Below are 26,578 nucleotides of genomic sequence, written 5' to 3' on the forward strand. Positions count from 1 at the left end.
TCCTTTCGAGAAGCCTCCAGCTCAGCAGAGAGATGCGACATAACAGATGCAAACTGCGTCGACCAAGGCGGCGGATCTGACATCCGTGAAGATTGTTGTTCAGGATCACAGTTGTCACACAAAAGGGAGTTAGATGACTGCCCCATGTGTAAACTTCTCAGCACACTTTGTGCAGATAAATGACTTCTGAGATGCCTTAGAGCCCCTTCCAGCCATGTTACATACAGACTCCACACAAACAACAGTAAAGTATAGTGGAAAAGGACAGGTAGCGACTGACATAGGTTTAGAGGCAGGAGAGAAGGGCTTAGATAAGGAGTATCACACTTGCCCTAATAGCACTCCTAGCAGTGCTAAGAAACACTAGGCATTAATAACAAGCAACCACTGAAGTGAAAGTAGTTACTTTCTGCCATAAATGCTCTCCTGACAAGCCTAAACCCCGATGTTGACTTACAGGTTTAGGTCAGGCTATCAGTCTCATGCAGCAGCTTTTTTCTTATTGCAGCAGTGTCCTCCATGTAATGGCCGCCAGCACGCTTCAGAGAAGCGCTGAGGCCACTTGAAGTAAGGAGTAGGACTCCAGAGCTAGGCTCCTGCCTCCCACTATGGCACTTGAAAGCACGCTGTGTGAGGCACAGAGAATTCACACAGAGAATTCCACATGGCTGCCCTGCTACTCAGAGCAGCCTGTTGTTATAAAACACTGCCAATGAACCTGGCTACCCCGCTAGTTGGGGAGCCAGGTTATACTCACTTAACTGTCTCCGCTGCCGGTGGCGGTTTTACTAGTGGGGGACCTCGATGCGCGCTGCACGCAGCAGCATGCAGAATCCCCTTTGTAGAGAAAGTGGTCTCTGTAGTTGGGGACCCCAGGTGAACTGCGAGCAGTTGCAAGTGGGTCCCCCCCGGCAGCTCACGCGATGCAGACAGGCAGTGGCAGCCTCTGCCTGACCTCTTTAATTCATTATCTTCAGCGCAGCAGTGCTATTAATAAAACTAAAGACATAACCCTTAAGAGAAGTGTATAACACTACCAGCTCCCCTCGGGCACAAACTAAGACTGAGCTTAGAGGGGGGGGAGTTAGTCACATTTTTTAAATTAAAAGTGCCAGCTCCCACTTAGCACACGTCTATACCCCACTGGCATGAAGCCTCCAGTGTCCCCTAGTGGATGAAGGAGAAATGGGAATGAATGGAGAAGATTGTTTTATCTTTTCAATTAACCCAGTGCTGAATAGTGTAAATATTTAAAAAAATTATTGCTGAAGAGAGCCCTTAGGTTGGATCATACAATTGTTCACGTGCAGCTACAGACTTTACTAATACGTTTTTAAGATCAATTTGATCTTTTATATTTACATAATATATGTGTGTACACATGTATTTTTCTATTTATTCCTAACCAGATGGGTATTATTTTATTGTTAATATTATACTGCTAACGAATTTTTGATATTGTATTACATTTCAAGTGTCTTGATTGTTCTTTCTGCCATGTCAACATCTAATTAAGGGCCTGATTCAGTACGGATGGCAACTACGATTGCAATAGTGATTATGCATGGAGTATCACTGCGAAGATATGCTAATCCTCTGCGAGCGCTATGCCGTCGCGGCCTGACATGAGGACGCCCACCTTACCTTACACACATCCGTATTACTTAGCAAGACTGTGAAACCATCGGTAACATCGAGTACCATCGCAGTCTCACGCACACTTGCACCTTACTCAGGAATTGCTAACCTCATTTCACACAGTGAAAGCCCAAGCTGCTTATAGCCTTGCTGTGGCTAATTTATGCACACCCCTGTAACGACGTTGAAAACGTGATGGCCCGTCTGCGTTTTGCCGAACCACCCCACAATCACCACCCCCAAGTGGTACTTCTTGTCAATCACTCTGCGATGGGTCTGTGTAGTCACTGCGGAGTCCCAATCGCAGTGGAGTGTTCCCAAACGCGCACTGTGATACATATGCATGTGTAGAACGCAACAATCGGCCAATTGCGTGCATAATCGCAGTTCGATCCTTGCTGAATCAGGCCTTAAGAGCGCATTACCTTAATTTGTTTTAAAGTAAAGACAAACTGAATCATACCTTAATTACATGATTTCTGAATATTTGCACAACATTCGAAATATGCTATTTATGTCTAGATCTAAGCTTTTGAAACAAAAATAAAGTTAACCACAAGAAATATCACACTGTTTTCAGTATCAATTTTAAGTTTATAATAAAAAAGTTTGCACCTTGTTTTCAAATTCTGTGGAATGACCCTTTCACATAATATGTCTCCAGGAGCAGTTGGCCGAATTAGACATGGCCATTGGACGTGCTGCATCGCATTGATACATTTTTCTGCCTCCATTACATGCCATAGTGGCACGTAACCATAGATTCTGTACCATTTGATGGTTTAAACTACCAACGGTACAGTCATACGCAGAAGTTAGGGTTTGTTTGCAGAAGCGTAAAGGAACACTGCAGCTGAGTATTACACCAATGCCTGCACGCTTCTCAGAATGGTGAATTTACATTGGGTTCTATCTGGAACATGATGTGAGCACATTCTCACCAGTCTGACAGAACCCCAATATCCTCATGTTGTTACCACAGGAGTATGGCGCAAATCAGCTGCTCCCTAATAGTGCTTATCCGGGACAGGAGCGCCATTGATAGGTACAGTATATTGCCAGTGCAAAAATCCAGAACACACCGTAACTTATAGACATGCATGTCCCAGCAGAAGTAACATTAACAAATGTTACTGCTGCTTTCAGTTAACATTAACAAACATTAGCCATGGTGTGCCACAATAGCGATTACGCACAGTCTCACTGCCAAGATATGCTAATCCACTGTGATCGCTACGCTGTCGCAGCACAACATAAGGATGCACACATTCGTAATACTTAGCAAGAATGTGAAACCATCGGTAACATCGCAGCCTCACGCACCCTTGCACAAGCTATGACCTTACTCAGGAATTGCTAACCTCGTTGCACGCTGCTAGTACACTAGGAGTAGACCGTATTCAATTAGTTTTGCATCGGCGAGAAAGTTCCGCCTGCCCCACTTTTTGCCTGCTTTGGATGCAATTACTTTTCATGCGTGCTCCCAATTTACTTCCGTATTCAATTGTCAAACAGGCGAAAACAGGATCCGGAGAATGTGAACTAGGCGAAAAATGCAGGATGAATTGTGGGAATCACTCTCTACCCGGGGGAAAAGATGGGCTGACTTCAGAAATCATTATAGTAGTTTAGTATTAGCCTTAATTGAAATAATTAGGGTACTCTAGTGGTGGTAATTGCTTGCTATTAGCGTCTAGGTAAAAGTGTGGAAGAATAGCATAAAGCAGTGTTTTTTTGGAGAAAATAAGTAGTTCCATCAAATTTGGTGCTTGAAAATGGGTACTAGCATATTTTTATTTCTCTAAAGTGAAGTTTTAGAAAAAGTTAAATTCCTTCGTCATACAAGCGCCTGCAATCCCCAAAACACTTGGTCCCTTCTTAGAGCACCCCCAGAAGCTTATTTAGCTAGTGTTTGAAGTTGTCTCCCCACTTTTATAATTTTCGTCCCAAATTTCTAAGGCGTTTTTGTGTTCCGGCAATTTTTTATTATTTCTTTTTGGGTGAATTGTCCTTTTAAGGGGGGTGTACCAAGGATTCTGAGTGGTTTCCCAACATCTGCATCCCAAAATATAGAATTTGCATTTTTTTTTTCTCCTGCTATTCTGTGGAGAAAACGTTTAGCCTATTTCAGTGCATTGACTTTTCGAATATGCGAAAACGGACTGGAATTAAATACGGAGATACATTTCCAGGGGAAATTTTCGAAAAACCCCCAAAAACGGGCGACAATGGCTTTTTCCTAATTGAATGTATGGTATCACAGTGGATAATTATGCACACCCCTGCAACGGCATTCAATCGCGCTGGCACGCCTGCGTTTTGGCGACCACTCCCTCGTCACCCCACCAAACAGTACTTCCTGTCAATCACTTTGCGATGGGTCTGTGTAGTCTCTGCTATTGCAGTCCTGATCGCTGTGGAGTGTTCGCTCATGCACACTGCGATGCATACGCATAACGCAACAATCGCCCGATAGTGTGCATAATCGCAAATGCGATCGGTAATGAATCAGGCCCAATATCAGCCATATGCACCATGGCCAATGGTTGTTAATGTTATGTGAAAGGGACGAACCCCACCCACAGTAATGACTGAGTCATTGTGCGCTATGTTATTATCAATAAAGTTTGTTGTGTAGGAAGAAAAAAAAAAGTGTCAGAGCGCCTGCTCCTCCTGCGGCCCGTACGCACACACGTCTCAGCAGCACTTGCGTCACTTCCGGCGTCCCCTCCTCCTTACCGTGCGGCTTCCTGGCTGCTGACCCGGATGGTGTATAGCGGTCTCGGTGCTGCTGCTCTCCTGTCACCTGACGCAGCGGCGGCCGGCGGCCCTCCTCCTCCACCTCCCTCTCCTCTCCCTCCTCACCCAGCTCCCGTGCCAGAGTCCTCCTCTTGCCGCAGAGCCACCTCGTCAGCCTCTCCTCCCAGCTTTTCCCCCGGCCTCCCCGCCCCGGTGTCCCGCCCGCAGGGGGCCCGGCTGCCAATAATGGCGGCGGGGGCTGCGGCGGGAGCCTCGGAGTGGCTGGTGCTGAGGGACGGATGCCTGCGCTGCGACGAGCACGGTGTGAGCAGTCTGTCCTACCATCCGGCACTCAACGCCATCCTGGCTGTGACTACTCGGGGGAGCATCAAAGTCATCGACGGCACGTCCGGGGCGATCCTGCAGGCGTCAGCCGGTCACGGTGAGTGTCCTGGTGTGTGCGGCTCACACCCATCTAATACACCGCTATGTACCCAGTACATAACACACAGGCACTGGTATTTCTCATGGACACTGACATCGCCTATGTAGTGGCTGCTAGTTATTATTCTGTCATGTACATTACTGCCGTTCCCCACTGTCCTATACAAGGATGCATTGTATTTCAAGGTATATACGACCCACGGATACTAGCTGTCAAAGCTAAACACACCCGGAAAAACGTTCCCTGATGACAGTCCCTGTGGACAGGTACGGACGGTGCCCCAGCTGACAGTCACCATTGGGAGAACCCAGTGCCCCTGCTGACAGTTGCTGTGGGCATGTGAACACAATGCTCCTGGCTGACAGTTGCCATACACCCGCCATTGGTAGGTAAACACGGCACCCCTGCTGAAATTCGTTGCTGGCGTGTAAACGCGGTGCCCCAGCTGACTGTTGCAGTCAGATAAATGTGGTGCCCCAGTGTATAGTGTCATTACTAAAGGACATAGCGCGGTATTCAATTGTTTTAGCGTTGCCAATCTCCCGTCTAAAGTAAAATTAGATCGAGGGGCGCTATTCAGTTGATGCCGATTATCGTGCTGATCGCGCTCATAGAGGTCGTGTCTAGCCTCGTAAAATGGTTACACCCACCAAAGTGCTTGCGCCATCTTGAAAAGTGTCGTTTGGGTCCCCAAACAGGTCACTTTTTGCTCATTTCAGCTGGCACCCCCTGGGAGGTGTGAGCTGAGATGTTGCTTCGGCAGCTGATTGCGCCCGACAGGAGCAACAAATGAATAGTTCCTGTCGGGCACGTAGGGGGCTGAAACAATTGATTACCGCCCATAGAGCCTGATTCATAGATGTACACAATGCCGATATTTATGGACTTGAGCAACTATCGGTAAACTGTGGAAGGGTCAGTACATTACCAATGTTGCTTGTAGGGAGTTTTTACTCAGTAGGGAGTGACAGACAGGAAGCCTTAACGGAGAGTGGTGGCCAAACACCCAGGTGTCGCAACCGTTTTTGGGGTTTGTCACATACTGTGTCTGCAATCCCGTACGCAATTAAAATGGCTCCAGTTTCTCCGTTCCTGTGCCCATTCTGCACAACCATGGGTTACTTCAGCGCAATGTTGAATACCCCTGGGAGGTAACTCCCAGAGCTATTCAATTCTCCACGCTGTTTGGTCTGACTAAAGGGGCCTATCCATTAGCAGATGTATTTCTGAGCGATGAAAGACAAAAGATATCCCTTGAAAATCCGGTGGCTGTGCTGAACGACATCTGTCATGTACACGATGAACGATATCGCGTGACATGATTCAGGGAGTGGATTTTTTTCACTGCGGCGCTCTGTAGCTTCTGCTAATATCTTTCGTCGTTTACCGCATATAAACTGCACGATATTGCTAATATCGTACAGCTATATGCAATAATTGACCAACATGTTGGAGAGAGAATGTTATTTGTTGGCCGTGGGAGTGCGCATCTGTCATCGTTCAGGGCCTATCCATTAGCAGATATAATGAACGATATATCGTTCAATCATTCATTTTATCTGCTAATGGATAGGCCCCTTAAAGGATTTCTTCTCGTACCCCACAAAAGTGCCGACCGCACGGCTGTTTTCCGGCTTGGCACAGCGCTAACAGCTGCGCGGCCGACACTTTAGTTGGAGAATGCTGGCTCTCGCGACTATACACCCATGTTGAGTTGCGAGAACTGGCATTTGTTCCGACTTAACTGGCAACTGTTGGACCAAACAGAGCGGTGAATTGAATAGCTCTGGGAGCTTTTACATATTACAGCAGCTTTGTACTGGATCGTAGCTGCTCTGGCATTAGTGTACATCTCAGGGCCATTGTTTCATACTTGTACAAATCATGGTCTCTGCTATGAACAATTGGTTTATAGCATGCTATGTATGTGTCTATATTTATAATTGACTTTCTCTGTGTTCAGATAATTTATTTCACTGAGACACAATTGTTTGTCAGTGTGGCGCAACTATATGACTTCGACTTGCAGCCTCCTGAGGTGGTGAGCAGAAATCTGCTAAATAGGCTGTTTGTGCGTCCTAACCATGACTTTGCACGGGTTTAACAGTTTTACGCTGCTAAACCCGGTGAATTTTAGCGGTATCAGTAATGCAATAGTGTCTAATAGGCAAAAAAATGTAATTTCTCTGTCGTTAGCCCATTACTAATTACCGCCCAAAAAACAATTGAATTTCCCCCTATATGAATAGTTCTGGTATGAAGGAGGTCAGTTCATTTTGTTGTGTTTGATGCTGGGATTTGAAACACTTAAGGCCAAATATTACTGGTCTGGTGAATTGGTGAAAACTGGTAGTTTTGAAAATTTCATTTATGTCTATATTTTGTCCTATAAATGTCTTTTATGAGAAAAAACTGGTATTGCCAATATAAACGTTACTGAACTGTCTTGACATCCTGCTACTGCAGTTTAGGAAGTGACAGATTTTTTAGGTCTCCAATTATGTATTTGCGTTGTACAGGTGTTGATTGTAGTGATCATAAAATGTAATGGCACATAGGTGAATTGGTGAAGCTGGAACTGCACCACCCTTTAGGATCATGAAATGCCAAACCTACATATCCTTCGTGTTTTAGTGGGGCGCCACACTTTGCCCAATTTTATTTGGGAAAACTGTGCCATTCCTATTTTACTTTTTTATTTGCGTTTTCTGATGCACATTCATTCATGTTTACTAGAATTCAGTATGGACATTGTTACATGTAAATGTATATAGTTTGGGTGCTGATTAACTAATGTTTATTTTTGTTTAAATATTATATATGGAAATACACTTCTGCCCAACTTTGACAAGTGAAGCTTGAACAACATTTGTAGGGGGCGATTCAATTCAGTGCGATGTTGAATAGTCGAAGTTGTCCATAGACAAGGAAACGTGTTGAGCAGACAGAAATCAGTGTATAGTGTGGAGGACTGTTGTATTCTGCCTGGCATCACAACCTATACAGTTTTATACCGGCTTTCCCACAGACTGAACACATAGTGCTATTGTGGTCTGGGACTCCAATGAGCAGCCTATGTACTGCTATGGCGTGTGAGTGCTAAGAGCTCAGAGGGCCTTGCCATACACAGCACACAGAGATACCAGGTGACGCCTTCAGCTAATACAGGGCTAACCGCTGCTGCTACTGACTGCCGGTCTGGTGAGCTTGAGAGCGTGACACTATCTATCTGGGACATTGCCGGCTTCTAAGACCTGAGATTGCCTCCCCATGCGTCGCTACAGATCCACTAACTGATTCATACTGTATACCCAAGGGGGCTCCCTGAGAGCAGAGAGGGATTGAGGTCATAGGTAGCCTACACACAAGGCAAATTCTATATACTATTGCACACATCGAGATTAACCTTCAAAAGCCGGATATATACAGTCAGTTGTGCAAACTACAGACACTTTTTCACGACCACCCCGGGATTCGCATTGGTTTTTCTTTTTTAGCGATCATACAGCTGCGGTCTTCTAGATTACAATTTAGTTCATCCATTGAGTTACTGGATGATTTTATACTGTACTATTTTTGATGGAGAATATCAGTGTTCTCCCCACGCTTTCTTTGTCGGGCGGTCCACCCGGTAAAAATCCCCCACCGCCCGGCAGTTGAGCTGCACTGAGAACTAGCGGCGGTGCAGCCGGTGCATTGCATCGGGGCACGCACCCGCCGCTAGTGTCCCCAGGGCCCCACAAGTGTAGGGCAGACCACAGTGTGTAGCGGTCTGCCCTACACAGAAACAAACACACAGCCACCAGCGGCAGCTGTGTGTTTGTCATAGCAGCGCAGCCAGCCAATGAGAGTCATACAGACTCTGGCTGCTGCGGCAACGGAGGGAGCCGGCTGGAGCTCACTCATGAGCTCCCATTCCGGCTCCCCCCGCAGCGATTGATGGGAGATACGTCATTATGTCTCTCCCATAGTGCAGAGCGGGCCGGGAGCAGCGGACGTCGGCGGCTGGAGCGAGGATCAGGTAAGTTGTCTATTTTTCTTTTGTGAGTATGCGTCACTGTATAAAGGGGGCTGCTACTGGGGGGCGCTGTGTAGAGGGGGCTGCTACTGGGGGGCGCTGTGTAGAGGGGGCTGCTACTGGGGGGCGCTGTGTAGAGGGGGCTGCTACTGGGGGGCGCTGTGTAGAGGGGGCTGCTACTGGGGGGCGCTGTGTAGAGGGGGCTGCTACTGGGGGGCGCTGTGTAGAGGGGGCTGCTACTGGGGGGCGCTGTGTAGAGGGGGCTGCTACTGGGGGGCGCTGTGTAGAGGGGGCTGCTACTGGGGGGCGCTGTGTAGAGGGGGCTGCTACTGGGGGGCGCTGTGTAGAGGGGGCTGCTACTGGGGGGCGCTGTGTAGAGGGGGCTGCTACTGGGGGGCGCTGTGTAGAGGGGGCTGCTACTGGGGGGCGCTGTGTAGAGGGGGCTGCTACTGGGGGGCGCTGTGTAGAGGGGGCTGCTACTGGGGGGCGCTGTGTAGAGGGGGCTGCTACTGGGGGGCGCTGTGTAGAGGGGGCTGCTACTGGGGGGCGCTGTGTAGAGGGGGCTGCTACTGGGGGGCGCTGTGTAGAGGGGGCTGCTACTGGGGGGCGCTGTGTAGAGGGGGCTGCTACTGGGGGGCGCTGTGTAGAGGGGGCTGCTACTGGGGGGCGCTGTGTAGAGGGGGCTGCTACTGGGGGGCGCTGCGTAGAGGGGGCTGCTACTGGGGGGCGCTGCGCAGAGGGGGCTGCTACTGGGGGGCGCTGCGCAGAGGGGGCTGCTACTGGGGGGCGCTGCGCAGAGGGGGCTGCTACTGGGGGGCGCTGCGCAGAGGGGGCTGCTACTGGGGGGCGCTGCGCAGAGGGGGCTGCTACTGGGGGGCGCTGCGCAGAGGGGGCTGCTACTGGGGGGCGCTGCGTAGAGGGGGCTGCTACTGGGGGGCGCTGCGTAGAGGGGGCTGCTACTGGGGGGCGCTGCGTAGAGGGGGCTGCTACTGGGGGGCGCTGCGTAGAGGGGGCTGCTACTGGGGGGCGCTGCGTAGAGGGGGCTGCTACTGGGGGGCGCTGCGTAGAGGGGGCTGCTACTGGGGGGCGCTGCGCAGAGGGGGCTGCTACTGGGGGGCGCTGCGCAGAGGGGGCTGCTACTGGGGGGCGCTGCGCAGAGGGGGCTGCTACTGGGGGGCGCTGCGCAGAGGGGGCTGCTACTGGGGGGCGCTGCGCAGAGGGGGCTGCTACTTCAGCCTGGGGGCACTGCATAAGGGCAAAGATAAACTACAGGTTGCAATTCATAAAGGGGAAAACTACAAGGGGCACTGTGTAAAGGGCACAAATACAGGGGGCACTGCGTAATAGGCACTTTTGACAGAGAGCCAGTGGGGGAGCAGCCTGAGACCTGTCAGGCTGGATTGGTAAGGGAGATACCCCTTTTCTTGGTGTGCATAATTGCGAAGGCCCCCACCCGGCTACTTTTTGATGCCACCCAGCTGGAAAAAGTTTCTGGGGAGAACGCTGAATACCGATGTGTTGAATGTATAGTGTATTTTATTAGTGTTTGTATTTTAATGTTTAATTGTATTTCTGTGGGACTATGTGTTTTTGAGAGCGCAGCCAATATTTCCCCTGATATTTATTCTAAAGAACTGGCACTTTCTTCTTTTGGCAGCTGCACTCAATTAATAGGTTAACGCTGACAGCATATATATATTTTTCTATGATGTTGAATAGTGCCAGGAATTAGATCCCGGAGCTATTCAATTGGCCGTGCATTCAACCCTTGACTAGAGATTTCTGCTCGCACCCTCCTGATAAGCGAGCAGAAATCCCACTAAACTAGGGTCGTAATGCTGGTTTTGGGCTTAGCGTATTCAGGGCCTGGTTCATTACCGATCACAACTGCGATTAAGCACGAGATCGGGTGATTGTTGCATTCTGCGTATGCATCACAGTGCCCGTGCGCGAAGACTTCACTGCGATCGGGTATACTCAACATGTAAAAAAAATAAAAAAATCTTGATATCCCAACCTGAAACTGTTTGGAGTCTGGGATTTTTGACATGTTGAATTTACCCAATCTGCCAGCGGCAGAATGGGGAATTGCTACTCTGTTGTATGGTTTGCCTTTATCAATGCTTTATGTTCCCTACTTTTAAGTCTGTGACTTCAGTAAGGCTAAAGGATAGAGAGGTATTTTTTTACAACTGGTAATCTATTACTAATCACCCTTTCAGACAGAGAAAAGAACATAGGTATTTGCCGGGGCAAGCTGGGTCAACTCGGGTCCTTTCTCTGTGTGAAAGGGTCAACCCTGGACGAAATTGCAGGGTCTTCAACCCTGGTCGCTACGATAGTTATTCCCTGGACTGACCTGGCTTGTCTTCTGTTTGAAAGGGTGCGTCCTGGTTTTTAATCGGGTCGCGCTGAGTGGGCAGGGAGCTGGTGGACGTTGACATCACAGAGTTGCATACAGAGACAGCATGGCACACTGGAAGGAGGAGGAAATCATAGCGCTGATGGCAATCAGAGGGGAGGAGGAGATCAGAATATCCAAGCTCTCCTCTTGCGCAAATACTGGCGCCGAGTAGCGTTCTCGCTAGGCTGTTTTAGCGGGGTCCTGCGCTCTGCCCTCCTTCTGGAAGTCATAAAGCACCCTGCCCTCACTGCAAAGCGCACCGCTAAGACAGCCTGTGGGTGCTGTCTTCACCCGCGGGTCGCAGTGTCCCGTGGGTGGGGAAATGTGCGCTGACCTGGTCACCGCCGGTGAATAGATGCTGGTCGTTTGCAGGGGGCAGAAACTGTCAGATTTTAACGATAGGATCATTATGGTTAAAAGCTGACAGGTTATCAGACCGTGTGTACGCTGCGTTAGGTTCAGTTATGTGGTGGTGGACAGGTTTGAGCTTCTGTATGTCCACATATTTACAATACTTTGACCATAAATAATTTGATTTGGTGCTGAACCACCAACCTGAGGCACCCCAGGGTGCCACGGCGCACAATTTGGGAACCACTGACATAAACATTACACGGGCTACAAGCTGCTAGAACTGCAACTGAGGACATAAGTCATTCTTCCTGCAGATTCCTCCACACCAGGCTGATGTGTTTAATCAGAACAAAGTAACACTGGCAGTACACATACCTACTGAGCCATCACTCTGCAATGCTACTATAGGGTTGTATGAGCCAGGCTCTCTGTAGTCACCGCGCTGTGCTTCGCTTCCGGCTCTCCAACAATGACTGACTGCGTGCAGACGTCACTCTGAGTCCGACCTGGGACAGGGGGAATGCGGGGAGGAGACGCTGCCTCGCTGCTGCTGCTCCCGAGCAGTCGGAGTGTGGTTGGCCGGCTTAACAGGTCAGACTTAACTGCTGTAGCCAGAGATTGGGAGACAAGATGTCGCGCGGCGGAGACTATTTGAAGAGTTGCCGGCGGCTATTGGTTGAGAAGATGCCACCGGCGGTGATTGGCTGCTACACACAGCACAACCCCTGTAGGACCCGCACGGTTTTTTAAAATTGGGTCCGCAACTTCCTGTAGCCATAGTGAGTATTTTGCGATCACTGCATACTAATTGTATTTAACCATAGTAATCTGATGTTATCTGCATTTTTGTCCCTCTGTGTGTTGCTAAATCACTTTCAGATATGGTTGGATTGTTATACAGTAGTTGTGTGACAAGTGTTAAGTGCTAGGTGTTCATATTAAACCCATCTAGAGTGCACTGAATGCAGATGAGCTACCGTACAATAAAATTCTTTGGTGCATTGCAATAATTTAATGTATATACAGCGGGTAAAATAAGTATTGAAAACATCAACATTTTTGTCATTAAATATATTTGTAATGAGGCTATTGTAATGCAATTTTAACCAAATGTCAGCAACAACCCATGCAATCCACACATGCACAGAAATCAAACCAAAGATTTCCATAAGTTATGTGCGAAAATGTGAAATGAGACGGGGAAGAAGTATTGAACACATGAAGAAAGGGATGTACAAAACGACGGGACCGGGGTACACATTTGCCAATTGCGTATGCAGAACGGCTACTGCTAACATGCACTCTAGACCTTGAATGCCTCTGCCTGATTGACAGGCAGAGGCGTTTAAGGGGCAGGGCGGGTCGGCTGGCGTCCCCGGAAACTGCATGTTAGTCACGTTTTTCCGGGAGTGGCCAGCCCAGGGACTGCGTGGACGTACGCTGTCTTTTGGGGTCGCAAGCCGGCCAGCCTGAGTAAGCTGAGGCTTACTCAGTTGGCCGGTTGGCCGCCCGGCACCGTCCACCATTGCGATCACCGATGGTCACAATGGTGATATACAGCACTGCGACCTCTTTTGCAGTGATGGAATCGCAGATGCAGCAGGGGGTGTCATTTTGCAAGGATCGCATTGCAAAGCTACCTGCCTGCACTACACACTACAGTATATGCCTGCGTTCCGCTTTGCAATTGCGATCCTTGCTAAATCAGTGCCCATTTTTTGAGTGGTGTCAAATTAGAAAACAAATCGATATACTGAAAATTGCCATTAAGGGACAAGCTGGTTTGTTGCTCTCATTACTTAACCACTTGCCTGGCGTGATTGCATTTGATAGTAGCAGCCGCCAGAGACATAGAAACAAGCAGAGCCACTGCCCCCAGCGTGTCGCGATTAAAATCTACTGGTTTTCCGATATATCCAAAACCCAGATATTTTATGAATATCAATATTAATGCTTCATTTCAGATGTCCTTTTGATTACAGCGAGCCTATATCGATCAAGGGGGGCGATTCAACTCAGCGTTAAATTGCTCCCGGAGCTTTTTTATTAACTGTGCTGTTTAGTCCGACGAATGAGGGTGCGATGAGAAATCAGACTGAAGTGCTGGTTCCGATGCTATATTTTAGCTTAGTGCAGCGCTAGCAACCTCGCGGCTGGCACCCAGGTTAAGTCGCGAGAACCGGCATTCTCCAACTAAACTGCTTCTGTCGGACTAAGCGCGCTGAATTGAATAGCTCTTGCAGCTCACTCTTGGCGCTATTCAACTCCCGCTAATTTGAATTGCCCCCCCAAAATTTTAATACAGGGCTGCCAATTATGCTGGGTACTTAGGCGAATCAGCGGTACTTTGGTAAGGGGATGAGTACGGGATGCTGACATCCTGATGGTGTTAGGACACAGACACCTGTCGGTAGGTATCCTAATCTTCCAACCCCTCCCCCCCCTCCCCGGCGCCTGAACCTAACCCAACCCCGCTACCTATGTTTGTGATGCCAGAGACGGTATTCTAAGCGCTGGCATTTCCTGCGCAATGATACTAAACTTATCCCTTGGGCAAACTATACACACACTTACCATTCTGCCACTCGATAAGTCTGGCGAGACATCACAACTTGGCGGGTATTTAAATTTGCCTGCCCAGTTGTGAGGTCAGTGTCATCTGTCCCTACAGCAAGTGTACAGGCAGTCGGTGGGTCGCCCATACACACAGCCAGACGTACCGATATATCTTAATGACTTTTCGGCAGCGGCTGTGCTGCAGGGCCAACCTGATACTTCTGTGAATGTCGTTCAGACATATCCAGTGTACACACCCACCGATCAGATTTATCGTCTGGCGTCTGAATGAACTATAAATCAACGAGTATGTACCCAGTTTTAGGGATGTTTAAATAGCTTAAAAGTGTTTAAAGTTCAAGTTCATGCACAGTATAATTGCTATTTTTATGGTATACTGTGTTTAGAAAAAATGTGAGTGCCATTTCACAGTATTGATCAAAATATAAATGTGCAAACAATTAATTGATTTTGTTTGGTTCTATTAAGATTAAAAATTGTAAAACGAAAAACTAAGTTGTATTTTACATTATTAATGGTATGATAGACATTGTTGCATAATCAAAGCAATGAAAGTAATTGCTAAATTATGATGAAGAAAATAACTAGCTAGCCTGTTACTAATCACTGTAAACACAAGCATTATTAGGGAAATCCAAGTATCCAGTCCAGAATGGGCATGAGTGTGCTGGTTATATTGGGAAGACATTATCAAAATGTATTACTGGCTGTTACTTATACCCCTTTTACACAAGAGCAAAACCTGGGTTTTGCTGAGTGTACCTGGGTCGCTGCTCAGTGTAAAAGGGTCCCTGAAAAATAACCTGGGTCAAGTGACCCGGCAATCCAACCCAGGTAGCTACCAGGTTCTGACCCAGGATGGACCTGTCTAATGGTGCCGTGTAAACGGCGCAACCTGGGTTATCTGACCTGGATCATACCTAAAATGGGCTGATTTGTGGTTGTGGAGCAGTCACCTCCCACTTTTTATGACCTCACAAGTTTAGCAGGGCAGACCCAGGTTCAGTGTGAATGGGGCTGACCTAAGAATAACACAGATCAATGGTGCTGTGTAAAACTGTGTCTGACCTGGGTTGGTACCATGTCTGACAACCCAGGTCGGACCCGGGTTTTTGGTGGAAAAGAGGTATTAGAGCAGTTGAGAAGGAGACTAGGTAAAACACAGCAAAGGGGAGTTCCATCCAGTTTTGCCACTTCCACCTTTGAAAAACCACCAGGATCCAGGCCCTTTCTCACCCAAGAGGCAAGAAAGACCCTTGTCCACTAACTTGTAATGTTTTAGACTGGACTACTGTAACCCGACTCCTGCCTTTCTCCAAACCAATCTGTCCTCTATGCGATTGCTTGGCTCATCTTGCTCTGCAAATGTACTGCTTCTGCCTCCCTTCACCACCAGGCCCTACACTGGCTCCTCTTTATTTCAGAACTCAAATCAGACAGGATGTAGTTAATATCCAGACGATTGGGATGCCAACTGCCGAAATCCTGGTGCCGGAATATCGATCACTGAGAGAACACTGGCACCGGGAGGTCGACGCCGAAGTCCTGGCAGCCAGCATCCCGATCGTAAGAAGACCAGAGCAAGGTAAGTATCGGCGGAGGGGAGGGTTAGGCTTGGGAACCCCAGGGGGACTTAGGGTTAGGCCGTGGGAGGGGCAAGGTTAGGGTTAGGCACTAAGGGGGAGGATTAGATTTAGGAAGTTACTGGGAAGGTTAGGGTGTGGGGTAGGGAGGGCTAGTATGAGGGTACAAAAAAGGAGGGTTAGGGAGGGGGTAAATAGGACAGGGGAACATTACTTACCGTTCCCCTGTTGGGATTCGAACCATCGGGATGCCGCTGTCAGTGTATTGACAGCTTACATCTCCTCCGTCGGTATTTCATACCGATTCCATTCAGACTCCTCACTTTCGCCTATAATGTCCTTACCCAATCCTCTCCCGCTTACATCTCCAAATTTATCTCCTCCCACGCCCACACCTGTATATGTAATAGGCTGTGGACTTCAAGCATCGGCGAGTCCCGTGTGAGTCTGCCTGATGCGTTAAAGTAGCAGTCATTTAAAAGGCAAAATCAACCTCACACGAGACTTGCTGATGCTTGACGTTCGCAGCCTGTTACATACACCCCAATGACTGCTGTCTTTCCCCCAACTGATTTACCTCCTTCAGATTCTGAAGATAAAGTAACTAACATGGGTGCTGTGTTTAGTGTGATTTTGCTATTCTTATTATATTTAACTAGTTAAATATTTTGTGTAAAATAAAGTATTAGAATTATGGAAGTAACTGGACCAAGAAGGCTACTGATTTTATTTTGTTAAAATCTGTGGTAGACACGCTTTTTTTTTTTTTTTTATCTGCAGGGAACACTTTAATTGCTCCCAGGATAGTCCAGACAATAAACTGTACCCTCTTCTGCAGTACTACCTCCGGTCTCAGGGGATAGACCGGAGGTGCTGGCTGTGGAAGCAGGCACACAATAGCCTGCACTCCATTAGACCGCCAGGGACTTGTAGTTGGTGAGGGAGCCAGTGTCCCGGGGGTTAATTGCCAGCCAGGGGAGACAGCCTTCCCTGTTTAGCGGCTCCTTCCCTCAGCTCAGCGCGCCTTTCCACTACGGTCTGGCTTTGCTGAGCTGTTTCCTCCTGTGGCCTAAAAATGGCAGCCTCTGAGGTCTGCGCCTGCCCTTTTCTTAACTGGTAAACTCACAGATCTCTCAGGCCAGCGTGTGGTCCAGTCCCCCTGCATACCTCTCCCTTGGGTTGGTGTATGCAGCACTGTAGCCTTCCCAGGCACTGAATCTGGGCAGTTGATTGTAGCACCACGTTGCAGTATACTTTCTGCATTGTATGTGACTTATGCTAGTGCTGCCTGTTTGTGTCTTTGTTTCCGAACTGTCAGCATATATCTATACCTTTCCTCTAATTTTACCCGAATACAGGTGTAGTTAAGGTGGTTCTTTTAACTCTCATATATGAAAGATGATAATTGTGAGATATGCTGTTGTGTGCTGAACTGTGAAATATTTAGGCAAAGGGCTCCTGCAGCTTACCAAAGTGTCAGACAGGACCAGTGTGTCACATACTTAGGCAGTGGGCTCCTGCAGCTTATCCAAGCATCAGTCAGGACCAGTGTGTTTTTTTTTTTTCCTTGGACTATTACCTTAACATACAGGTGTATTCAGGGGTTTTCCTGTGCCTCACATTTATAGAACTAAGTATTTGTGATGTTTTGTCACATACATTCGTTGCACTGTGCCATATTTGGTCTGCGTGCTCCTGCAGCTTAGCCATGCATGAGACAGGACCAGTATATTGCTTCCTACTTGTATCCTACATACACGGTGGTTGCATTATACCCAGTGCCATATTGTGTCTCATTTACTCTGCAGCTATGTCTAGCAAAGGCTGGAGGATTAACAGGCATCTGCCCCCATACTTCTATCAGGCAAGTTATGGGCTACAGGCTAAAGTGAGGAGGAGTTGATAGGAGATATAGATAGATAGATTCCACTTTTTAGCCTTTAAAAACTCTTTGGTTGCTTTTGCAGTATGCTTCGTGGCATTGTCCATCTGCACTGAGAAGCGCCATCCAATGAGTTCTGAAGCATTTGACTGAATATGAGCATATAATATTGCCCGAAACAATTCAGAATTCATTCTGCTGCTTTTGTCAGCAGTCACATCATCAATAAATACAAGGGAACCAGTTCCATTGGCAGCCATACATGCCCACGCCATGACACTACCACCACCATGCTTCACTGATGAGGTGGTATGTTTTGGATCATGAGCAGTTCCTTTCCTTCTCCATACTCTTCTCTTCCCATCACATGTTGTTCCAGAACTGTAATGGCTTTTTTAGATGTTGTTTGGCAAACTCTAATCTGGTCTTCCTGTTTTTGTGGCTCACCGATGGTTTACATCTTGTGGTAAACCCTCTATATTCACTCTTGTGAAGACTTCTCTTGATTGTTGACTTTGACACATATACACCTACCTCCTGGAGAGTGTTCTTGATTTGGCCAACTATTGTGAAGGGGTTTTTCTTCACCAGGGAAATAATTCTTCTGTCATCCACCAGAGTAGTTTTCCGTGGTCTTCCGGGTCTTTTGGTGTTGCTGAGCACTCCGGTGCGTTCTTTCTTTTTAAGAATGTTGCCATCAGTTGATTTGGCCACACCTAATGTTTTTGCTATCTCTCTGATGGGTTTGTTTTGATTTTTCAGCCTAATGATGGCTTGCTTCACTGATAGTGACAGCTCTTTCGATCTCATATTGAGAGTCGACAGCAACTGATTCCAAATGCAAATGTCACACCTAGAATCAACTCCAGACCTTTTACATGCTTAATTGATAATGAAATAACGAGGGAATAGCCCACACCTGTCCATGAAATAGCTTTTGAGTTGATAGTTCCAATACTTTTGGCCCCTTAAAAAGTGTGAGGCACATATAGAAACCGTTGTAATTCCTACACCATTCACCTGATTTGGATGTAATTACCCTCAAATTAAATCTGAAAGTCTGCAGTTAAAGCACATCTTGTTTGTTTCATTTCAAAACCATTGTGGTGGTGAATAGAGGCCAAAATCTGAAAATTCTGTCAATGTCCCAATATTTATGCACCTGACCATGTGTGTGTGTTATATATATATATATATATATATATATATTATAAAAATTTGTTTGCTATTATAACCGCACTTTATTTGCTTGCACTCCATAGGGTTGATGTAAAAAAAGAGCAAGGTTTTCCCTCCTGTACTTGTTTCTAATGTGTACAGCGCGTGGCTCTGACAGAGCTTGATACTTCATTGAATCTGCCCATGTTCAGTGACCTTTCATAAATAAATAGTTCCAATAATCAAAAAGTATAGGTAGACAAAATTTGATGTGGATTAAAGTTGTAAAGAATATATGAAAAATTGGTTTTAAGGAAAATCAACCAAATGATGCAGTTGCCCATGTCAAATATTTGTGTCCTCCTTCACTAATCCTTTTTACGTCATATGGCAAGAGGGAAGAATCCATACTCCAGGAGTTTGGTGAAGTTATATATTTGTTTTAATGTTGCTTTTGTTACACAATATTTTTGAATTTTGTACACAATAAAAGGCTCTGATATGTGTGTATGTGTATATATATATATATATATAATAAAAAAAAAAAATTCTCCTAATTGGGCAGCACAGACGGTGTAATGGCTAGCATTACTGCCTCACAGCACTGAGGTCATTGGTTCGATTCCCACTACGGCCCTGACTGTGTGGAGTTTGTATATTCTCCCTGTGCTTGCGTGGGTTTCCTCCGGGTGCTTTGGCTTCCTCCCACACTCTAAAAATATACTGGTAGGTTAATTGGCTCCCAACACAAACTAACCCTAGGGGGTATGTGTGTGCGCATGTGATAGGGAATATAGATTGTAAGCTCCACTGGGGCAGTGAGTGGCCAAATATTATCTGTAAAGCGCTGCGGAATATGTGTGCGCTATATAAATAACTGGTAATAAATAAAATAATTAAATAACCTGTGCTCCTTTGTTCAAGTACTGGCCACTATTACGGACCACCTAGTGGATCCGGCTGTAATTCCCCTGAGGGGGTTATCACAGCAGGATGTATGCTCCCTTTGTGGTTGTCACATCCGGTTCAGGCGATACAGGTACCTCCTGTACCCCCACCATGGGTAGACGTACTGTCTGATGGCTACATCTAATGCCTTTACATGTCCTGTGTTATTGTCACAGTACACGCACAGATACTGATCTCTCTAACCCTGACTCCCCCCCGGAGGATGAGTTTATCATAAATTAATATTCCTGCCATGGTGTGAGCTGTCAGATCCATCTTATTAATGGAAGATGACGAGCCAGCCCCTAAATCCAAGCACGCTCTGTTTAACGACAGAAAGTAGCTTCAGCAGACTTCCCTCTATCGGATCATCTAGCTGAACTCACGGCTGCAGCCTGGCAATCGCCTGGTAAGAGGTTTCATACTGACCTCATGTTACTATTTTCCTGTGGCTCATTGTGCAAAAATGGGAAACACCCCCTGCGGTGTATTCACATGTTACGCGTTTAATTAAAAGTTCTACGTTGCCTATTCTTACAGTACTTCCTTTAAGGATCCTTTGGATAGTTAAGTAGAAGCTTGCCTGAAATTGATACTCTTTTTCAGGGACTGTTGCCTGTCCAACCATGGCTATTGCATAGGTGGCTAAAGCTATATAGAGCTAGACTGATGCACTTGAAGACTCTTTTCCCTCAGATGCTTCTAGGGCTCAAATGTCTTTTGTTGCTGACATTCGAGATACAGCTTCCTATTTTGGAAAAGCGACATTAGATGCCAGTCTCCTAACCACCAGAGTAGCCACGGCGGTGTCTGCCCGCTTATCCTGTGGCTACGCTCATGGAAGGCTGATGTGGATTCCAAAAAAGGCCTAAAAGGGTTACTCTACAATGGGGAGATCTTGTTGGCCACAGACCTTGACAAGATTGTAGCTACTTCTACTAGGCCTAGGAAAGCCTAAAGGTCAGTCCTTTCCTAGGCAGTCTGCTTCCACTGGAGCCGCCAAACCCAGGACCAAGCGGACCTGGAACACCAGACGCCCTGTTTCAAAGCACGAGGATAAACCCTCAGCCTAACTGGACTGGCTTCCCTCTGGGATATCCCAGAGTGGGAGGCCGACTTCTTCAGTTTGCCCAGTGCTGGTGTCAAACCACCACAGATACTTGGGTAAGAGAAGTGGTCTCAAATGGGTACGCCCTCTCATTTCTCAGACTGTCTCCCCACCAGTTTTTCTACACAGGTTCTCATTCAGACCCGAACAAGGTATTGCAAATCGAGAAAGCCATGCAGTCCTTGCTGCAAGCAGGGGTAATTGTGCCAGTCCCACTATCTCAGTGAGGGACTTAATAATAATAATAATATTATTATTATTATACTCTTTCTGGTTCAGAAGCCGAATGGGTCTCATCGGCCTATCCTCAACCTCAGATCCTTGAACAAATTCCTAAGGGGGCCAAAGTTCAGGATGGTAACCCTACACTCCATCATCCTAACTATTGAGCCTGGGGACTTTATAGTATCTCTGGATATTCAAGACGCGTACCTATAGCGCCCTCACATCAGCGATATCTCCGGTTTGCTATACTATGACAACACTTCCAATTTCAGGCTCTGCCCTTTGGACTTTCCACAGCTCCATCTGTGTGGTCAGGGTGTCCGACTGTTTCCATATCTGGACAACCTCCTGCTCCTAGCAGGATCCCCAGAAGTGCTTTACCGCCATCTGTAGTTAACTATTGCTTTCCTGCACAAGCACGGATGGTTAATTAACTGAAAACAGTCCTCCCTGAATCCCTTCAACTACGCGTGCACGCAGCAGTGCAGGTTCTGGGAGCCATGGTGTCCGCCTTCGACTTGGTGGAACATGCTCTCCATTGGATCAAAGCTCAGACGATGGTGCTTTCTCCAGAGGTGCGTCTGTTTCTAACTTGGTGGCTACAGACATCTCATCTATCCAAGGGTTGCCCCTTTTGGTTCCCGGACTGGTTAATCCTAGCAACGGATGCCAGTCTCCCGGGTTGGGGCGCAGTGACCGCTCTGCGCTCCTTTCAGGACTGTTGGACATCTGTCGATTCAACCCTGCCAATCAGCATATTGGAACTTCGAGCTGTCTACAGGGCCCTCAACCTGGCCCAGTACATACTTAACGGAAAACCTGTTCTGTACAGGTTCAGTCCGACATTGCCACAAAAGTGGCTTACATCGACCATCAAGGAGGCACTCTAAGTCGGGCAGCAATGACAGAAGTGTCACGCATTCTGACATGGGCCGAGGGTCACCTCCCTGCCATCTCTGCAGTATGCACCAGGTTTAGTCACTAAAATCGGCTAAACTCGTCTAAAGCACTAGACGCACTGCATTTTGGCTCCCAAAAGCTGGACTTTTTGTGGATTTCTGAGGATGCGAGCAGAAATAATGGGCATTCGCGTACATAGGCAGAAACATTTTAATTCCACCCCCTTAGATCCTACTAGTTTGCAGTTAAAATATTGTCTGGGACAATATTTGTAATTTGTATTCCATACAAATCTGACTCTTTGGTGGGTTGAATACTTTTGCAAAGCACAGTCTTCTACTGCATTTCATATCTCCAAGATCCAAGGGCTGTCTCCTCCTACTGTCCCTGGTTAACACATGACATGTGATGTGCTGTATTTATAAATATGGTAATGTAAATTCTTACCCCTCCAAGCACTGCAACTCCTTTTTGAACCTACATTCAAGAACTGAGCTTACACATTAATGGTGTCTCTGTATAAGCGTTGCATCTTTGGCGTCAGAGCTGGGAGCTATTCCAGTTAAATGGTGTAACTTTGATAAAAGGGATGGAAATGCACCTTCTCCACCCCCCTTGTGCATTTAGTGCACAAATACTGGGCATGTTTATTTTACACTGCTAGCTAAAGCTGAGCTAGGTTATTCAGCAAGTTATGTAATTGCTGAAAATTGCGCCAGATTAATAACTTGTTAAACAATAGATGGGGCTCCTGGCAGCTGATATAATGAAGCTATCTCACTGGGCTATGTCTGTATAATGTTTTAAATAAATCTCCTGCACTAGCACTTCAGCTTAGGCTGGTATTGGAAAAATAAGGGGACACAGATGCTGTGGTACCCCAGATTGTCGTTACCAGCCATGTGTTGCTTCAGAATCTGATGAACATCTCTGGCGATGTGGTGCCTCCAATTCTATTTTATCTTGTGACTTAGAGGCTAAAGTTGCCTGAATCATGTTGTGCTTTTCATGAATACATCTGTGTGCTACACTAGTAGCTGCGGTAAGATGACTGTCAAACGAAGTGCACAAATGGGTAGTGTGCATTCTAGCACCCTGCACCTGTCACAACTTGTGCAGTTCCTCTCTCCTGCTTGGTGTGTCACTCTGCTCTGGTGCTTCTAGCACACTTAGCTGATGTAACAAACTGCTAAGATACAGACCAGAGTGTGCTAGAAGCAGCAGAGCAGAAAGCAACACCCCAGGCAGGAAAGAGGAACTGCAAGGTTGTGATAAGTGCAGGGTGTTAGCATGAACACTAGATAGTGGAAGGTCCACTTGTAAAGATGCATACAACTTTGCGTACGTACCAATATACACATTTTTTTTCTGTAAAAGTAATGCGAAAGCAATTACTCCTAAGTTACGTTTATTTCTGCACCAGAGTTTAGGTGTACTAAGCCATAATAACCAATTAGCAGTTTGCCTAAATTTGTCTAGTGCAAAATTTACATCAAAAGGAAATGTCTGGTTGCCACAATTTAGGGCCTATCGCCTGTCTATACTTGGTGCTTGGTTTAAAGCTGACAGTTGTTTTAGTATTCTGAATATGATTCTTTAATACACAAAGCTTACCTGTAGGTTCACCTGATACCCATAATGCTGCCCATCCATTACACGATGCGGGCACGATTACGACGCCGTCGTCTCCCGCAGGTTGAAGTGCATACGCTGAACGTTCAGTGAATGCAGATCAATCATCCCCGAACATGGCAACCTGACGGCGGTCGTCGGGTTGACCGTCGTGTTCAGGCGATTGATGTTAAAACCGAGCAGCGTGTGCGCGCATCGCTGGTCGTTTTTAACTTTTTCTTGCCCGATTTGCGCGCGGTTACCAAACAATGTAGTGGTAACGACCGTCATCGCTCCATTGCTAGGTTTAATCGCTTGGTGGATGGGCAGCATATCTATATTTTTCTTATCTATACGATGTATAATTTGTTGTGTGCTGATAACTGCAAGTATTTTGATGTGTATGATTTTGCTTATAGAATACATATTGAATATTTGCTAACTGCTTCAGCTAGATTGTGTGTTTGTATAAAACATTGTTCAAACATGTACAGGATTTGTTGGAAAGGGTTAAACTGTTCCTTTAGTATTAGCGTTTAAAGTTATATTTTTAAAGTGTGTCAAACCTATGCAGCTTGTAAAATTTACTGCCTGTGCCTACTATTGTGAGACTAGTACAGGAAAGCAGTTGTTTATCCTCTTAATGTAACCAACGCAATATGATTCACAGTTTGTTGACATGGAAATGCATTTAATCTTCAAATAGCAGATGTCTCATGTGAAGGTCTGTATTTATACCCAGAAGACTTTGCCAAATTATCTTTTTAAATGCTAAACTTCAGCAATTGGCATAGTGGATTTTACTGTAGTTTACTTATAGTAAAACATGTCACTTGGTATTTATCCTTTGGAATTATATACATTGTAACATTTGTGTTAGGAAAAGCTGGTAAGTTGAATTCAACTAAAAAATAACTTTAGGCAGTGTTTCATAATTCAAACATTAATCAAAATATGTTACGGTGTTCCGTTTGGTCTGACTGGCATCTTGATGTCATCTGCAGTCTGTTGATTACCACCTTGGTTGCACTAAAGGGGCCCATACTTCAGTAGTGTTCACTCTAGCTTCGGCGGCAGGCAGAGCGCCGGAGCTAGAGAGGGCAACTTTGTGCATGCGCCCGAAAAGGGGGCGTGACCATGAAAAGGGGGCGTGTCTATAAGACGTGTCCCCTTTTCGTCATACTTGGGGGCATGCCCGGCACTTACGGACACGCCGGGCAGCCCCCAAGCGCTGCAGACATGGAGAATAGATGCCGGACGCATACACTACATAAGTAATCACAAAGAAAAAATTAAAGGAAGTCACACATTCCCCCCCCCCCCCCCCTCAATTTGAAGATTATCCAACCCACCAATATGCGCTCATACATTAGATATTTTTCAGTGGTTTGTAGGTCATTTTCAGGATAGACAGATTTGCCAATCTTGAAAGGCCCATTATTTTACTAGTAACGGTCTGCAAATCGGCTGATTGTTACCATAAACTAGAAATCTACAGTCCAGTTTGGTCTGTGAAATCTGATTCACCAATTCCAATCACTTTTTTGTCTATCTGCAAACCCCATACATTGCAGATTTATTTACACAATCATTTGCAAGACGCTGAATTGCCACAATTGTTTGCTGATGCCTTAAGATGTGATTTTTTTTTTTTCTCTCCATTTTTAATACTGCAAACGTGCTGCCAGCAGGATCAGGGCGAGTTTTGCCAGACCCGCTGGCTTGGGTGAAACACTAGACCTCATATTAATTAAGTATATCAATATACAGGTTGAGTCTCCCATATCCAAATATTCAGAAATACGGAATATTCCGAATTACGGAATATTTTTAGTATGACCGAGAAAGTGAAACCTTTGCTTTCTGATGGTTCAATGTACACAAACTTTTTTTTTTTTTTAAAGCACAAAATCATTAAAATACAGTATACAATAACCTTCAGGCTGTGTGTATAACGTGTATATGAAACATAAATACATTTCATGTATGTACAGAAACTTTTTTTGATGCTCAGAATTGTTATAAATATTGTATAAAATGACCTGCAGGCTGTGTGTATAAGGTGTATATAGAACATAAATGCATTCTGTGTTTAGATTTGGGTCCCATACCCAAGATATTTCATTATAGTATGCAAATATTCCAAAATACGGAATATTCCGATATCCAAAATACCCCTGGTCCCAAGCATTTTGGATATGGGAGACTCAACCTGTACTAGATTCTAGTACAGGTATCTTAAATTTTTAGCGCTCCACACAGAAATTGATTTTTGTTGAAGTTCTTTAACTTTTGTTGTCTTTCATGCTCTGTTAATAGTACAAATAATTTACTATACAAATGGTTGCACTTCAAATTGCTGTTTTTAATTATGTGTTGACATTGTTAGGAAATGGTAAGTAGCATATTAACCACTTAACTGACTTTGTTTTTTTGTCAAAACCGCGCAGAAATGGTAAGTAGCATATTAACCACTTAACTGACTTTGTTTTTTTGTCAAAACCGCGCAGAAATTTTTTTTTTTGATTAAGTTTAAAAAGTACTTCTTAAAGTATATTTACATGTTTTATTTAAAAAATATATATACCTAGGGGATGTTTTGCATCCCCCCAAACCTCTGTCCATAGGCCCCCATTGTAACTTACTGTCCCCCCCACCCTCCTAGTTATTATAGGTACCTGTGGCAGAGCCCCCACCCTCACCCCCAGGGACAATGGGTGCCAAATTTTGTCAACCCCTCCCCATGTGTCACGTGTGTGTGTGTGTGTGTGTGTGTGTGTGTGTGTGTGTGTGTGTGTATATATATATACAGTGGGGCAAAAAAGTATTTGGACAGCCACCGATTGTGCAAGTTGTTGCACTTTAAAAGATGAGAGAGGTCTGTAATTTCCATCATAGGTACACTTCAACTGTGAGAGACAGAATCAGAACAAAAAAATCCGGAAATCACATTTTATGATTTTTAAACAATTTGTATATTCTTTCGGG

At 46.0% G+C, this 26,578-nt stretch overlaps 1 protein-coding gene across 11 annotated transcripts in view; it reads left to right on the forward strand.

Moving 5' to 3' along the window:
* The first annotated feature begins 4,389 nt into the window (after nucleotides 1–4,389).
* Nucleotides 4,390–26,578, forward strand: part of BIRC6 (baculoviral IAP repeat containing 6) — a 403,615-nt gene continuing 381,426 nt past the window's right edge. For all 11 annotated transcript variants that reach the window (XM_088474413.1, XM_088474414.1, XM_088474417.1 and 8 more), the window contains exon 1: nucleotides 4,390–4,819. In XM_088474413.1, the coding sequence (XP_088330539.1) occupies nucleotides 4,405–4,819 (415 nt within the window). In that variant the 5' untranslated portion in view covers nucleotides 4,390–4,404. The remainder of the gene's footprint in view (nucleotides 4,820–26,578) is intronic.

The sequence above is a fragment of the Taudactylus pleione genome, unplaced genomic scaffold, assembly GCF_031769625.1.
Source record: "Taudactylus pleione unplaced genomic scaffold, aTauple2 ptg000154l, whole genome shotgun sequence".
In the NCBI taxonomy this organism is placed as follows: Eukaryota; Metazoa; Chordata; class Amphibia; order Anura; family Myobatrachidae; genus Taudactylus; species Taudactylus pleione.